Source organism: Calidris pugnax, unplaced genomic scaffold, assembly GCF_001431845.1.
Source record: "Calidris pugnax isolate Ruff unplaced genomic scaffold, ASM143184v1 scaffold68, whole genome shotgun sequence".
NCBI lineage: Eukaryota > Metazoa > Chordata > Aves > Charadriiformes > Scolopacidae > Calidris > Calidris pugnax.
The window spans coordinates 2127474-2144036 of record NW_015090921.1 but is presented as its reverse complement, the minus strand read 5'-3'; the positions used below and the strand labels follow the sequence as shown (position 1 = coordinate 2144036).

General features: G+C 48.5%; 2 protein-coding genes across 2 annotated transcripts in view; one reads left to right on the top strand and one right to left on the bottom strand.

Annotated features, from left to right (window-relative positions):
- Positions 1 to 6640, top strand: part of DDB2 (damage-specific DNA binding protein 2) — a 19144-nt gene extending 12504 nt beyond the window's left edge. Inside the window, exons 7-11 of the mRNA XM_014950334.1 lie at positions 1208 to 1385; positions 2348 to 2493; positions 3842 to 4006; positions 5086 to 5131; positions 5839 to 6640. Of these exons, the coding sequence (XP_014805820.1) occupies positions 1208 to 1385; positions 2348 to 2493; positions 3842 to 4006; positions 5086 to 5131; positions 5839 to 6086 (783 nt within the window). The 3' untranslated portion in view covers positions 6087 to 6640. The remainder of the gene's footprint in view (positions 1 to 1207; positions 1386 to 2347; positions 2494 to 3841; positions 4007 to 5085; positions 5132 to 5838) is intronic.
- Positions 6641 to 7607: 967 nt separating this feature from the next.
- On the bottom strand, positions 7608 to 16502 carry ACP2 (acid phosphatase 2, lysosomal). The gene is made up of 10 exons (XM_014950336.1): positions 16404 to 16502; positions 16236 to 16322; positions 13482 to 13634; positions 13037 to 13135; positions 12773 to 12862; positions 10904 to 11036; positions 10738 to 10826; positions 10019 to 10125; positions 9613 to 9788; positions 7608 to 9529 (listed from the first exon to the last, which is right to left on the bottom strand). The coding sequence occupies exons 2-10, from the start codon at positions 16314 to 16316 to the stop codon at positions 9393 to 9395; spliced, it is 1065 nt and encodes a 354-aa protein (XP_014805822.1). The 5' UTR covers positions 16317 to 16322; positions 16404 to 16502; the 3' UTR covers positions 7608 to 9392.
- Positions 16503 to 16563: the final 61 nt, after the last annotated feature.

The window sequence follows — 16563 nt, the reverse complement described above, 5'->3', positions numbered from 1 at the left end:
CTTTTTCTCCAGACCCCGCACCATCTTTGTTCCCCTTCTCTGGACCCACTCCAGCACCTCGATGTCTTTTTTATGGCAGGGGGCCCAAAACTGGACACAGCACTCAAGGTGAGGCCTCATCAGTGCCGAGTACAGGGGGACAATCACCTCTTGGGCCCTACTTGCCACGCTGTTCCTGATACAGGCCAGGATGCTGTTGGCTTTCTTGGCCACCTGGGCACACTGCTGGCAAACAGAATTCAGCAAATTTTGGGACAGAAATTGCGCTACTGCCGTTAGACACGAGAGGGCAGGCGGAGGCAGGCTCTGCTTTCCAGTCTGGAGTTTCAAGAGCCTGCTGTACCCTCACACCCGAATTACCATTCCTTCTGCCTGTAAGGGTAACATCTCCGAGGGTTTGCCACCCGATGAGCTGTGGCCGGAGGCAGCTGTGTAAATCAGTGGGCAGAGGCAGGAGCGCTCAAAAATGATTTGTGCTTATTCAAGGTTAGTTGCTTCCTTTCATTTTTTTTTCTTGAAAGAATGTGACAGTCTTTCCTGCACTTGGGAGATACCCATTATTGTAGGAACCCATTGTATATTGCCAGCTTCACCCTTTTGATTAGAAATAATCTCCCAGCTTCAGATATAAATCTGTTCATGGACAATTTATATCCATTTCTTCTTGCTAATTGAAATATTTCTCCAAATCTCATGCTGCTTTGCTGATGTATTTCTAGAAGCCAATTCCATCTCCTCTCACCTTTTCTACTGTGGTAAAGCAAGCTCTTTTGGTGTTTTCACACAAACCAGGCCCTTCCTTCTTACTGTTATCTCGGCAGCACATTTTCTGTACCTGTTCCACTTTGTTTTAATCTTTCTGCAGCTGGGAGACTTGCACTGTATAAAATATTCCAGATGTGATCTTGCTTTGTACAGTGCAGTGGCATTAGCACTCCCCTCCACGAACCAGGGATTGCATTTTCCTTTCTCATAGCTGTAACAAATCAGGTGAAGCAGAGTTCTCCTAGAATTAAACACTTAGTTCCCAAGGTCATTCTTCTCTTTTCTTGTTTCCAGGGGGTAAACTCTTGGTGTATTTTAGAAGCTTTGTTACTCTGTGAATGTGTGGCCTCTACTCTGCACTAGTAGATTATTTAATTTCTTTACACCAAGCCTTGATTTTTTTTTTTTTTTCCTTTTCTGTGTGATTTTCTGTTTGCTGCAGATTTGGAGGAAGAAATTGCACAAGAAGAAAGTGACTCACGTGGAGTTTAACTCCCGATGTGAGTGGTTGTTGGCCACAGCGTCTGTGGATCAGACAGTCAAAATCTGGGACCTCAGGAACATCAAAAACAAAATGAATTTTCTTCATGTGCTTCCTCATGACAAACCTGTCAATGCAGGTGAGTTGGATAAGGATTTCATTGTGTGGGTGGCTGCAGAGAGTTCCCTCAGCTCGGCTTTTATTGCTGTGGCAATGTTAGTTTTCCATAAGATTGGAAGTTGGGTGGTAGGTAAGTGTTAAAGCAAGGCCGGCAGCGGAAACGTGTGGCCAGAGGCAGGGGGTGGCAGCTGCTGCACGGTTTTGGACTTGCCATGCAAACTGGTAGACAGTCAAAATCTGGGACCTCAGGAACATCAAAAACAAAATGAATTTTCTTCATGTGCTTCCTCATGACAAACCTGTCAATGCAGGTGAGTTGGATAAGGATTTCATTGCGTGGGTGGCTGCAGAGAGTTCCCTCAGCTCGGCTTTTATTGCTGTGGCAATGTTAGTTTTCCATAAGATTGGAAGTTGGGTGGTAGGTAAGTGTTAAAGCAAGGCCGGCAGCGGAAACGTGTGGCCAGAGGCAGGGGGTGGCAGCTGCAGGGTGGTCTTGGACTTGCCATACAAACTGGCACTGTGCCTTGAGAGGTGAGTGTGGGAGCATCAGCGGAGGCTGAAGGTAGAAAACTGAATTTATTGTTCATTTGACAAAAGCAGAGCATGGGACTCAGACCTCTGTTCCTTGGGTGCAGTTTTACCAGTTCATGGAAGTCCAAACTGCCAGTGCCCATCTCCAGCTTTTCCACTAACTTTTCCATTTGAACGAGCAAGTTCCTTTCTTTGCAGTGAGTCTTTCTGTGATTCTAAAATTAGAATAATGATTCTTCCCTGTGTAACCCAGCATGATAGGCTTCGGCTTACTGTTTGTAAGAGCTCTGATTTTGTTTGAGACAGGTAAAGTCTTGTCTGTTGGGACACAGGACCATATTCACCTATTACAAAAATAGCAATGGGTTTCCAATCGAAATGTGACTGTAATGTTTCTTGTCAATCACAGCATTGTCATCTTTTATTTTCCACATTGTCCTCCTCTCCTAGCTTACTTCAGCCCAACGGATGGTGCCAAGCTCCTGAGCACAGACCAGCGCAGTGAAATCAGGGTTTACTCCTCTTCAGACTGGACCAAGCCACAGCATCTGATCCCACATCCGCATCGGCAGTTCCAGCACCTCACACCTATTAAGGTGAGTTGAGGCAGCGCAGTCTGAGGGGAACATCACACTTGGTGCTAGCAGCCAGCTCTAAATCAGGAACTGTCTCATTTCTGGTCAGGATACTGCACTGCTGGGTGGGATATACAGACTGTTGCTCACGCTGCTGGTTGGCCTTTGACACGGTCCCCCACAACATCCTGCTCACCAAATTGTAGGGTTACAGATTTGATGGGTGGACTGTTCAGTGGATAAGGAACTGGCTGGATGGTCGCATCCAGAGGGTGGTACTCAATGGCTCAAAGTCCAGATGGAAACCAGTCACAAGTGGTGTTCCTCAAGGGTCCGTGCTGGGGCCAATACTGTTTAACATTTTTATCAATGATATAGACAGAGAGATTAAAGGCACCATCAGCAAGTTTGCAGACGACACCAAGCTGTGTGGTGTTGTCAATACACCAGAGGGATGGGATGTCATCCAAAAGGAGCTGGACAGGCTGGAGAGGTGGGCCCAGGTGAACCTCATGAGGTTCAACAAGAGCAAATGCAAGGTTCTGCACCTGGGATGGAACAATCCTTGCCACCAATACAAACTAGGGGGTGAGGGATTGGAAAGCAGCCCTGAGGAAAGGGACTTGGGAGTGCTGGTGGAGGAGAAGCTGGACATGAGCAGGCAGTGGGCAGCTGCAGCCCAGAAGGCCAATCCCATCCTGGGCTGCATCAAAAGATGTGTTGCCAGCAGGTCCAGAGAGGTGATTCTTCTGCTTTGCTCTGCTCTGGTGAGACCTCACCTGGAGTATTGTGTGCAGGTCTGGAGCCCTCAATATAAGAAGGACATGGACCTGATGGAGAGGGTCCAGAGGAGGGCCACAAGGATGATCAGGGGGATGGAGCACCTCTGCTATGAGGACAGGCTGAGGGAGCTGGGGTTGTTCAGCCTGGAGAAGAGGAGGCTCCAGGGAGACCTAATAGCAGCCTTCCAGTACCTGAAGGGAGCCTACAGGAAGGCTGGGGAGAACCTGTTTAGAAAGGCCTGCAGTGACAGGACGAGGGCCAATGGCTTCAAGCTGGAGGGGAACAGATTTAGACTGGAGATGAGGAGAGGGTTCTTCACTGTGAGGGTGGTGGAGCACTGGAACAGGTTGCCCAGGGAGGTGGTTGAGGCCCCATCCCTGGAGATATTCAAGGTGAGGGCTCGACGAGGCCCTGGGCAACCTGGTCTAGTTGGGGGTGTCCCTGCTGACTGTGGGGGGTCGGACTAGATGACCCTTGGAGGTCCCTTCCGGCCTGGGCAATTCTATGATTCTATGATTGTCTGGTGTGTGTCACTACGAGCTGTGTCCCTTTCTCTGAATTCCCCATCCCTCTGCTCTATGACCAGGCAACGTGGCATCCTCGCTATGACCTCATCGTAGCAGGTCGCTACCCAGACCCTAAATTCCCAGGGTACACGGTCAACGAGCTACGAACTGTTGACGTATTCGATGGAAACACCGGGGAGATGGTTTGTCAGCTCTATGATCCAAATGCTTCTGGTATCATCTCGGTGAGTTGAGCTCTGCAGCTAAAAACAACCCCTTGCAGCGCTACAGGCTGGGGGCAGAGTGGCTGGAGCTGCCTGGCAGAAAAGGACCTGGGGGTGTTGGTCGACTGTCAGCTGAACATGAGCCAGCAGTGTGCCCAGGTGGCCAAGAAGGCCAACAGTATCCTGGCCTGTATCAGGAACAGCGTGGTGAGTAGGGCCCGAGAGGTGATTGTCCCCCTGTACTGGGCACTGGTGAGGCCTCACCTTGAGTACTGTGTCCAGTTTTGGGCCCCCTACCATAAAAAAGACATTGAGGTGCTGGAGCGGGTCCAGAGAAGGGTGACAAAGCTGGTGAGGGGTCTGGAGAATAAGTCTTATGAGGAGAGGCTGAGGGAACTGGGGTTATTCAGCCTGGAGAAGAGGAGGCTGAGGGGAGACCTTATTGCTCTCTACAACTCCCTGAAAGGAGGGTGTAGAGAGGTGGGGGTCGGTCTCTTCTCTCAAGTCACAGGCGACAGGACAAGAGGAAATGGCCTCAAGTTACGCCAGGGGAGGTTCAGGCTGGATATTAGGAAAAATTTTTTCACTGAAAGGGTTCTCAGCCATTGGAATGGGCTGCCCAGGGAGGTGGTTGAGGCCCCATCCCTGGAGGTGTTCAAAAGACAGGTTGATGTAGTGCTGGGAGGTATGGTTTAGTGATGATGCTCCTTGTTTGTTGTGCGGGTGTCTATTTTTGTCAGTTAGGTTGACGGTTGGACAAGATGATCTTAAAGGTCCCTTCCAGCCTAGAAGATTCTGTGATTCTGTAAAAAGAAAATGTGTTGAACCGCAGCCGGGAGATAATGGGTTAGGGACTGGAACAAGAGGAGTGTCCTCTTTACTTGTGACAGACTCATGCTCTCGTGAGGGTAGGGGCTGCTGGCTAAAGCTGCTGACTCGAGCAGGGCTGGTCCATGGTCACCCCTGGGTTTTCTGTGATACTCTTTAGGGAACGTTGGCTTTTCCAGCTGGTTTGTGCTGTTATGTAAGCTGTGCTGCTCTCGTGACTGTTACGTAGGCAGTGATGCTCTTGCAGACTCTGATTGTGTTTCCATTTTCAGCTCAATAAATTTAACCCTATGGGAGACACGCTGGCCTCTGGCATGGGTAAGTAAAGAGAACCTGGGGCACTAAGCATGGGTGGGTTCCAGTCCCAGAAAAGAACAAGCTTGTTATAAACTTGCTTGAATAAAGCAAGTTGCGAGTGAGGGTTTCTGAAATCCCACTTGCTAGTTAGTCCCCTCTAATTTCCTACATCTGTAAAAGAGATCAAGACCTTCCTTTCAGTCTTTCACCTCTACAGTTAGAAAACAAGTTGCTAGGCATCTCCTGTGAAACATTCCCGGGGGGGTCAAGTTGGAGAGGATGAGGAGCGAGAAGCCTCCCTGCAGCAGGGAGCCTCTGCCATCTGCCGGCCATGAACAGGAGCAGAAAACGATGGAGCAGGGGGGAAGCCTTCTCCTGCTTGGCTGTGCCCTCTCCCTTCCTTTCATTTAGCTCATTTCCTAGGCTGCAGAGCCAAGATTACTCAGTTTTTCGCAGGCTGTATGGGATTAAGGAAGCTTGCCTGCAGATTTAGGTCTTAGATCTGTGACAGATGAGATCAGGAAGTACTTGATTATGTTTCTTAGATGAAATTTCTCTGGCTTTGTGGAGATAGCATCTGCAATGAATATCTTTGCATCCTCTGCACCTTGGAAATATCTTACAATAGACAAAGCATTTTGAATTTCTGGCATTTTAGTGACATAAGCCTAAGGTATTCTATTTGATGTAGAGTTTCTGATGCATAGTGTTTAATTTTTTCCTCTCAGGCTTTAATATTCTGATCTGGAGCCGGGAGGAGATGGTGGCCAAGAAGCAAGAACATCTTTTGAAAGCCATGACAGAACAGATTGGAGGCCGGAGTTTGTCCCGAAGTGGAGGGCAGAGGCAAGCAAACCCTGGGACGAGCAAACTCAAAGCTAATTTACTGCGCTGGGAGCTGGAGGAGGCGAGAACAAAAACCAAAGATTCTAAATCACAGGGAAGGAAGCAAAAAGGGAAAGATCTAGAGAAATGATTTAGTGTTTTGATCCTTTCTGGATCACAGGGTACAAATTCAGTGTTGGCAATGGGCAGTGTAAGCCATGCGGGGCATTAGGCTTCTACTTTGTCATTCCTCCCTGGATCTGATCTTGCTTCCCTGATTCCCTTTGCTTCCCCTTCTAGAAAGTTGTGTCAGTGCCCGGTTCCTCCTCCGAGTGGAGTTACTACCCTTTTTGGGGAGGTACTAGGAAAACTGATGTTCTCAGATCCTGCTGAAGTTACTGCTTCCAGCCTGCCACATCTGCTTGTTGTCACTTGTCAGCAGTTACCATCTCCTGTAGCCTGCTGCAGAGCAGCTCGTGACAGGGTGCCCAGCCTGCTCTAGTCAGACTGAGCTGAGAAACCCTTTGCTAACAAAGGTAGTGTCCTGAAAAGGGAGAATGTTCACAGGGGTGAGGCCATGGGTAGCTTGGGAACACCAGCCTCTCTCATATGTTAGCTGCTTGGAAAACGTGTGTCTGTTGAGATCTCGGGCTCAGCCTATTCTGTGCTTCCAGCTACGTAACTAGACCACGAAGAACATGATGATGCCAGGGGTGAGGCCATGGGTAGCTTGGGAACACCAGCCTCTCTCATATGTTAGCTGCTTGGAAAACGTGTGTCTGTTGAGATCTCGGGCTCAGCCTATTCTGTGCTTCCAGCTACGTAACTAGACCACGAAGAACATGATGATGCCAGAGCTCTTGACCTGCCTGAGGGGATATGAGGGCAGTATGCTGCTGGGAATCTACTGATTCTGTAGAATCTACTGATTTTCAGAGCTCTAGGCTTTTTCTTGCCACTGATTAGGTATTTTTTTCACCCATGCCTATGTGCTTCAGGATATTGGATTGAAGTGTTGTAAAGCAGAAACAAGGGATTATTTTTTTTTCCAGACACCCATGCTCAGAGCCAAATCTCAAGACTGCTGTTAAACTGAAAAGTTTTGCTTTTTCTAGTTTGTTTACAAGGTTGTCTGGGGCGTTGCTGCTCTCCCAGAGGTTGAGGGATGGGACAGGCTCCAGGCCTGCTCAGATTCTCTGTATGGGGCGTTGCTGCTCTCCCAGAGGTTGAGGCTCCAGGCCTGCTCAGATTCTCTGTGTTCACTTTTATAGTTTCGCGGTATTGATATTAATAAAGTTTTGTACTAAACTGAAATGGTTCTTTGATACAGAGAGTGGCTGCTTTGGGCATTCCACTGCACTGGTTTTGTATAGGGGAAGAAGTTATTGACCTTTCTGCAGGAGGGCTAAGAGACCTAGAACAGTGGTGGAAATGCCAGTCATAGTAGCGTGTCTACAGTGGACCCTTCTATGTTGGACAGGTTGCATTTTAAGCTGTATCTGTGCATGGTTGCTGCTGTCAAGAATAGTTTATTTCCATTCTCACTCTGCTGTGATTGTAAATCAGGGGTTTACTTTGGGAGGGGGAGTACTGCAGTCAGTTCTGCCTGTTTTCCAACACCGAGCACGCTGGTGCTAGCCTGGGGAACTCCTAGAGAAAAAGAGGAGTAGAGTTCAGTGCGAATTTGCTTTTAATAACGAAAAGGAAATGTATTGGAACAATTACAGAAAGTCATTCACAGTCAAAATGTCTAAATCATCATAGAAACCTTTGCTCTGTGTGTGCAAAAATCGCTGCGTTTAAAAATAACAGGTCTGGTCATCCTAAATGCACTTTCTATTACCTCTTTCTTGTGCCTGTTCTCACAGGCAGTAGCTTTTCCTTTATGACTTTGTCTTGCTGTGCAGGAGACCTAGATAAATTCAGAGGACAAAAAGGTGAGGAAGATGCTGAGAACAGCAAGCTGCTTCTGCTGATTTAGAGTTCCCATGCTGGCAGAGGGTGTAGGGAAAAGTCCCCACGGTGCTCCTTAGGGGAAGAAAAGGAAATGGCTGTAACCTAAGAACAGGCTTCTGCCGCCAAGAGGGGAAGGGAACTGCAGCAGAAAGGGAAGTAAAAGCGAGAAGTGAATGTGCAGCATCACCACGTGAAGAGCCCGTGCTTCTGGTGCCTGCTGCAGTCTCTCGTTTTCTGCCAAAAGCTACGAGGCAGGTGGTGAGAACTTGGCAGGAAGTTCCCTGCAGCATCTGCAGTGCGCAGAGAGGCCAGCCTGGAGAAAAAACAAAAAAAATCACACTTTGGACAAAATGCCAAAGCGTGGCAAATAAAGGGATCCCCAGTCACCTGCAAACTGATCCTTAACAGGGTTCTGTTGATTTGTTGTCCATCAGCTAGAGAAACCAGGAAGAAAAACTACAGAACTTGGCATTTAATCTAGTCTTAGGTAATAGCTGTGCTACATCTCTTTAATTACAGCATAAAAACATCCTGCAAGCAGAATGGGCTTGCAGTTGAAATCTGGACTACCTGCAGTACAGGATACTCCCTGCAATAGGTACTGGAAGTTCAGAGGTGGGAAGGTCAAATTCAAAGGCTGAATCTTTAGATTCAGCTCAAGTTTTTCTTATCTACGGGGACTCTCCTTTCTAGAGCCAACATTGCACAAGAAACTGGGTGTGGGTTTGCTACAGCCACAGGAACTCATCTCTCTGATGAAGCACTTAGAGCTGCTTTGGATAATAGGTAACCTACTCTGAGCTGAATCCTGGAAACTACTGCCAGGTTTTCAATCTTGCCCTGATTCCAGGCCAGTTCTCTCTGGCACCACAACCTGAGGAGGGAAAAAAAAAAGACCAGTTGTCAACAGCAAGGACTTAGCAGCGACTTCAAGAAATGCTTTTCACTGTCTGCCCTATCTGCAGCAGTTCCCCCTGCGTGGACAGTAGATGAGTCTCGGTGCATTGTTGGTGAACTGGGCCTTCTGCTTCAAGCCCGGCCTTCCCACCATCGTTAGCCCAATGGCTTGAGAGAAAAGCACTCAAAAGCAGGTTGGCCCTGAAGAGAGATGCAACTCCTGACTGCACTGGACGTGGCAGCTGCTGGAGGCCCAAGCCCCTCTGCCACAGGCGTGGTGAGTGGTAACATTTACAGTCACTGAAAGGAGGAAAAGACCAGCTCCAACTGGCCAAGTTGGGAATCCCAGGCTAGGTAAGCTGTACGAGGACTTGGGGGCACCACACAGTTACTGGCTTTAGAATTAAGGTGTCGTTTCCATTAGAGTAGCTCAGTCCTCTCTCTTTGGGACGTCACCTTTAGAAAGCGTCCGAAAAATCAAGTCCAGCTTCATTCTGGGAAGCAATGGCCAAAGCAGAAGAATGCTCAGTAACTGAAGGTGCCCAATCATCCTTAGGGGCAACGCTGCTCCCTCCTACTGCTGGGGAAGGAGTTGAAGCAACTGTCAGGCCTGCTCTTCTCCCTCATTGGAAACGTGCCGGTAGCCAGGGGGCTGAGACTGGATGCGGAAGAGTACAGTCAAAAGGAGGATTATAAGGAGAAGAAGAATGGATCCACACACAGCCAGGCCCACAAACAGCTCTGCAAGGGAGAAAAGGAGTGGTCAACATGGTACCAATCCAAGCTTTACCCTTCTGCCACGCTCTGGTCCAGCCTGAGCTCACCTGTGTCATGCACTCTGCTTGCTACCTGGCATTCCTGCTCCCAGTCCTGGGGAACGACAGGATCTGTGAGTTCCAAAAATCTTTGCAGTGGGCATTTATGCTGACAGCCAGGGAGTGTCAGTGGGAAAGGTTCCTTTTCACTCTCGTTCCGGAAAAACATCTCCACAGAGAAGTTACTGAAAACAAAAAACAGCTAGATTATGTTTGTTTTGTTTTTTTTTTCTCCAGCTAAAGTCATCCCTTCCCAAACACTTGGTGTGCACACCCTTTCCTTTATTCTGGTGATAGTTTTCCTCCTAAGAGTCTGCCACCAGGAGGAAGATTGCATCCCCCTAGGGTGGAGCCTAGCCTAGGTATCTAACCCTTGAGGTGAAATCACAGCAGACATCTTCACTGCAGCCCTCACCCATCATCCTCTTGGTACAGCTCAAATAAATGACATGAGGCGTATGGTGCTTGGATCTTGTTGTAGACATCTAGAGCCATCTGCAGTGCCCCAAGTGTGGTGTCATGCTGAGAAAGAGGGAAAAAAACCAAATCAGTCACCCTTAGGGATGCGGCAGGGCAGCTCAGACCATACCAGTAACAGAGAGGGCAGTGCTGAGGGGGGATGCCACCTTTGTAACCTCCATCTGGAAGAAGGGAGAGGAACTGGACTGCTAAAAGTGTGTGCCAGAGAAGGGGAGGAAGTGAAACACAACCATATGTATCCTGCATTGTTCTTTAAGAACTAATCTTTAGGGAGCAACCGGGGAGAGATGCTTGACTTTCCAGTCAGTCAGCTGCTGGAAAGGGGAGATGACTCTACCCTCCAGAAATGGCACATCTGAGTAGCATCAACCCATCCATCTCCCAAATAAATACAGCAGCAGCTCCCCAAAGTTTGCCAGTCTCATCCACGAGCCTGAGCTAACAGGAACAAAGCGCAGATTGGGAGTTTGTCTCAGGGGCCCCAGAGGAATGATGCCAGATCCTGCACATCCCACCCAGCCAGAGGCAAAGATGCACGTCCTGGTCACTGCATGGGCTGTAGAGAAGCCAGAAAGGGTTAAAACTATCACCAAGCCCCAGTCCCTTTCGAGAAGGAGGAGATGGATAAAAGCCAGCCCCCAAGCTCTGACTTACTGCTGAATAGACAAGTAGTTTCAGGTTCTGGCGGGCAGAAGCGTTGGCTGCTTTGGTTAGGTTTTTCCTTATGTGATCCAGCAGGACCCCTGAGGAAAGGGAAGAGCTGGTAAGAAGCAAAAAAACCAGAGAGAGCTGCACGAAGCTCCCTCCCTGATGCACTCACCGCCTTGCAGACGAGCTTTTTCGACCCGATTGTGGATCCCAAACAGAAATTCAAACCCAAAGTCTTTCAGTTGCTTCAAGTGAGTCATGACATCTGGTGTCACCCATACTGGCAAATCCATCTTGTGTGCTTGCTGGAGAGAGAGAAACAGAACGCTGGGCTGCAAGTAGATCACAGATTAATTGGAGAATGGGAGTCAGGGTGTGTGGGGACCTGCCCACGCTGCTCCCCATTTCCTCTATTATTTTAAATATGCCCCTTTTCTGTTTGTGCTTCTGTGCTGCGTACAAAGAATATACGTGGGGTTTAATGCTGTTTCAGAAACTAAGGAGGAGATGGATAAAGGTTATAAATCCTTTATAAATCCAGGAGCTACATTTCTGAGAAGACCCTGTGCTCAGTTGTGCTATGTTGTTAATGTCAATACAGTAATCTTAGGGCATTTACTTCACGTGGGGCTGATTCTGCCCTACAGATGGCATGCAGTCAAAAAAAAAATAACAAAAGAGAGCACAAACTCAAGGTTTCTGGTGTACCTGCAGCAGAATCTCCCTAGAAGCTCTGAGGGCCACGGAATAATATTGGAGGAAGTTAGGAAGCTCTCTGCAGACGTAATACTGGGATGCACCACTGACAAAACCCAGTACTCAAACCCACAATACACAGAACTGGGAAGCAAGAGAAGAATTTGCTTTGCAGCCAACCCATTACAGGAAAGGATTAGTTATACTGGCAGAAAACCAGCAGTTGTGGTTCCCTGGCATTACTCGGACCAATTTGCTATGCCACATCCCTTTGAAGTACCAGAAGATGAGGCTGAATATCCTTAAACACCCATTCTGTCTGAGTGGTTTGGAGAAACTCCCATCAGCAACTTAGATACTTAGTTTTTTGTGAACTTACAAAGAGGATAGCTAGTAAGCTCAGCTATTTCTTGGACTTTTTTATTTTCTCCAGCCAGATAGTAGAATGAATCTACTGGCTCAGGTGAGAAAAACAATCCTTCTTTTCTGGGCACTGTTAGTAAGAGCAAGGAAAAAAAAAAAAAAAAAAGAGGAAGCCCAAAGCAACTCAAGAGACTGATCAGCCTTGAGGGTAAAACTCCCTCAAAACGTTCTGGTTTCATTTTGGGACACTGAGCTATTCTCCAAGTTCTTGGGGATTATAGGGGTTCTATAAGGAGTAAAAAGGTAACATGTCTCTAGAGACTTTTTCTGGCAAACCTCAGAATAGGTCAAAAGCCAGGTGGGGATGAACCCCACTTAATCTAGAAGAGGATTATTTTCTTTTAGAGGTGGCATTAACAGAAGCAGAGAAAGAGGAGTGATTGATCTGAGAGGCAGAACCAGGAATAGTCCTAATTTAAGCTAGAGGTGGCATTAACAGAAGCAGAGAAAGAGAAGTGATTGATCTAAAGTAACAGAAAGAGAGAGGTAGAACCAGGAATAGTCCTAATTTAAGCCCCCAACTTAAATCATAAAGATAAAGCTCCTTCAGTTTCCAGAGATCTCCTTTCTACCTTACTTAACTCAGACTTGTCCACAGAGATCTAAAGGTCTCAGATTGCAGTCATTTTCTAGTGACTTTCAAAAGAGGTATTTATTATGTAGGTGGACTTTTTCTGGCTCTGTCACAATATATATCTAAGCTACAAAGTGGGAGGTTATGGGGTGCAAAAGTAGGAAATTCCTGGCACAAGCCTCTAGGGGGTAGGAACTGTTATTATTCTGAAATTGGAACTTTACTTCTAACTGTAGGGTGGGAATGGTGAAGAGTTGTTTCATGGGATTTTGCAAACTCATTTTCTATCAAACTTAGTGAGCCTTAAAGCCCAGATGCCCGTGGCTGGAAGATGATGGCCAAACTTACTTCACAAAACAGCGTGTCATACACGCTCCAAACAGACTCGAGAGAGACATCCCGGATCCCAGTCTCATTTGCCACCATCTGTAGGAATTGCTGTAGGTACGAGAAAAGAGAAAGGTCTTTAATTTTTTTTATCTCATATTATATTACATGCATTGGTATTCCTACCCTTTTCTCAGAGCTCTGAGTATATACAGAGAGAGGTGCCTGATAATACTTTAACTACAGAGCCTAAGACCACCTTATCTCCTGCAAACAATCACTTACCCAATTCTCTTTGGTCTTATTTATGTATTCTGCTGAGTGCCGCGTTTCGTTCTGTAGCTGTTCATACCGTGGACAGTGGGTCAAAGGAAACTTCAGTAGCTGGGCAGAGACAACAAGAGCAACCAGGTCACCAAGAACGCCCAAGGACAGCATTTGCAGTCGACACGCACGACCGTAACGAAACCCTGACGAGGGGGATGGATGCAGCTACAAACACAGCCTCAAGTTCTGCCTTCTAACACGCTCCGGATGGTGTGTGTTCTGCTGAGGTGTTGCAGCTAACGTGTTGAGTGAACACAGCCCCTGAATTCTTGTCTTGTTCTGAGAACAGAAGAACCTTTGCTAAGCAGGTCCCGGGAGAGGTTGGAGAAAAAGACTTTGGGAGAAGTCAGCGCGACGCACCGCTCGAGTAGTCGGTACATATCCTTGAGACTGACTTACTTACCCTTTCCTCAGACTCGGGCACTGTGTGCACAGGGATAGGCTGCCAGGAGATGTTAGGGTTGAAGATCTGTGGTCCCTCTGGGGGATAGAGGCCGGCCAGATTGGCCTCCGCGCTCATCAGCGTCCGGTCACAGTCTGTGCTGCGGACGAAGATCTGCCAGGACAGGGACAGAGTACGTTACCGTTAGGAACCCGCTGCTGCTGCTCGGATGGACGCCGAGGAACGTCGCCAAGCGCCCTGGAGCTGCTCAGGGACAACAGGATAACACGGGTTGAAGTGACTGAAGCTGCTGATGTCAACCTGGGCAAAGCCATAAGGATGGACACAATTTGGTGTGTAAATACCGGAGCAGTTTGTTTGGGACCAGAGGGACTGCGTGGAGATTTACAGATAGAAAAGAGTTGGAATATGAGGAAGAGTCAGAGAAAGGTAAGACAGAGATACAGATAACGATGGGCGCAGATAGGAAAGGCACTATATTTACAGATCATTGTGGGCTCTTGGGATTAATGGGCCAAGACTTACCATTCCAGAGCTCAGAGAGAGAGATCTGAGCCAGAAAAAAAGAGAAATGAGAAAAATACAGAAAAGCTCAGAGGGTCAAAATAACAAAAGTTTGGAATTCTGGTATCTGTGTACTGAAAACGCTTAGGGGGAGACTGGAGAGAAGCCAGTGATCAAGCAAGAGGAACACATAGGAAATAGTGAAAGAACGTCCTAGAAAAGAGCGTGTTGAATCTGCAATAAGAGTAAAAAAAAAACAGAAAAATGAAATACAATGTTGAGATTGGGATTGTTTTTTAAAATGTTACATGACAGAGAAACATAAGGAGAAATGCATATGCTCACTCTGTGTAGCAGCTCCCACGTGAAGTACCTCTCAAAACGTTAAGTCATAAGAAAGAAAAAAAATTGTCTTTTCTCTGACAATTTCTACCCACTTTTACCTCTTAATTGTGGCTTCAAAGCAACTGACCCTGTGCTCATTAGACAGGGGTGCTTTCATCCTTGGGAACCTCTGAAGAAACAGAATGGAAATATCTCAAAAGATAAGGATCTAATTCAAGAAGTGTCACAAAAAAAAACCAATCGACAATTAAGCCCTGAGTTGACATGCTTCCTTCAGCACCTTTTGCCAGGGCTCCAGCTTGTCGCTGAGTCAGGTGACAAACGGTCATGTCACCCACAGGCAACACTTCTTACAAGAGGAAGATTGCTCAACTCCAGCAGGGGTTGGGGCTTGGTGAGCAGAACAGCTTCTGTTTGCATACGCCTCGGTTTGTTTTCCCTTCTCAAGCAAGAGAAGGAAAACCAGCTTCAGCTGGCAAAAGCTTTATGAGAGTGAAGTATGTTTGGAAAGGAACTAGGGAGGAAGGTTAAAGGATCTGTGTTTGAGCTGGAAGTTTTGTTGATGAAGCAAAATGTCAGAGAAGGGATGTCTCCTGAACTATGGAGAGCTGGGTATTTACTGGGGAGCCCAAAAGTGGAGAAACAAAGACAAGTTCCATTGACTCACACCTCTTTGATCAGCCAGCAGGGGTTACGTGGGGGGGGAGAAATTTTCTATTTCCTTACTTTTTTTGATCTTTCACATTTTCCCCTGCACTTAGCACACGGTTCCACAAGGGCTCCGTAACTTTTTTTACAAGAGAAACCTACCAGTTTCTCAAGAACTATTATGAAGTGTGGCAACATCCTGGAGAGAAGAAAATTCATAGCTTTGGGGGAATGAAGCTGTTGACTCTTTAGAGGCGGAAACCAAGGAGAGAGTCACTTTTGGGCAGTAACTACTGCTTATGTGTACAGACTCCCACGGGACTGTACTGAAGTGCCCTGGGGGGGGGAGGGCAAACACGGGCTGCGTTCTTGTCAACGGGCGTGACAAAAAAAAGAAAAATATCTCAAGATCTCGAGTTAGAAACAAGCACCAGCCACAGCAGCACAGCGTGCCTGTTTTGTCACCCTCGCTTCACAGCTGGTGGCTTTGCAGGTGGTTTTCACAGGTGGTTGAGGGGGGGCTGCTGCTGCCCCATCCTGTCCCCAGGGTAAGGCCAGTCACAGAATTGGAAGGCCAGTCAGAGTTGGAAGGGACCTTCTAGAGATCATCCAGTCCAACTCCCCTGCCAAAGCAGGGTTGCCCAGAGCACATCACTCAGGAGCATCCAGGTGGGGCTTGAAGATCTCCAGAGAAGAGGACTCCACACCCTCCCTGGGCAGCCTCTTCCAGGGCTCTGCCACCCTCACCCCAAAGAAGTTCTTCCTCAGATTGGAGTGGAACTTCCCATGTTCCAGCTTGTGCCCATTGCCCCTCGTCCTGTCACTGGGAACCACTGAAAAGAGTCTGGCTCCATCCTCCTTCAACCCACCCTTTAGATACTTGTAGATAAAGTCTCCCCTCAGCCTTCTCTTCTCCAGGCTCAAGAGTCCCAGCTCTCTCAGCCTTTCCTCATCAGGGAGATGCTCCAACCCCTCCATCATCTTTGTTGCCCTACGCTGAACTCTCTCCAGCAGTTCCCTGTCTCTCTTGAACTGGGGAGCCCAGAACTGGATGCAGGATTCCAGCTGTGGCCTCCCCAGTGCAGAGCAGGGAGGCAGAATGACCTCCCTCCACCTCCTGGCCACACTCTTCCTTGTGCAGCCCAGGATCCCATTGGCCTCTTGGCCACCAGGGCCCATTGCTGCCTCATGGAGAGTTCACTCTCCACCAGGACCCCAGACCCTTCTCCCCCCCCCCCGCCGAGCCCCGGCACTGCCCTCCTGCCGCCGGTACGTGTCGCTGAGGAAGCCGCGGTAACGGCGCCGCAGGGCCCGGCCCAACTCCCACTGCTGCCGCATCCCCACCTGCAACGGCACCGGGGGAGTCGTTAAACGTCGCTCCGGTCCCGGTCCCGGTCGCAGCCCCGCCGCCCGCCCCGCACTCACCTGCGTGAGCTGCCCGAAGCCCTGCGGCCAGGCGCTCTCCTGGTGGGGGTCCCGCGGGAAGGCCTTGATGGGCGAGCGGTCTCCGTGCCGGTACACCTGCGGGCGGCACCGCGTTAGAAACCCCCCCCCCGGACCCGACACCCCCCCCTCCCGGTATCTC

What these genes read in the sequence shown, in the direction of transcription:
- ACP2 (XM_014950336.1), bottom strand. Translation starts at nt 16,316, where the DNA reads ATGCGGCAGCAGTGGGAGTTGGGCCGGGCCCTGCGGCGCCGTTACCGC. An exon ending in ACACGTACCGGCGGCAGGAG is followed by an intron (nt 13,635 to 16,235) that starts GGCAGTGCCGGG and finishes CTGTCCTGGCAG; the next exon opens with ATCTTCGTCCGCAGCACAGA. An exon ending in AACTACTTGTCTATTCAGCA is followed by an intron (nt 10,126 to 10,737) that starts GTAAGTCAGAGC and finishes CCTCTTTCTCAG; the next exon opens with CATGACACCACACTTGGGGC.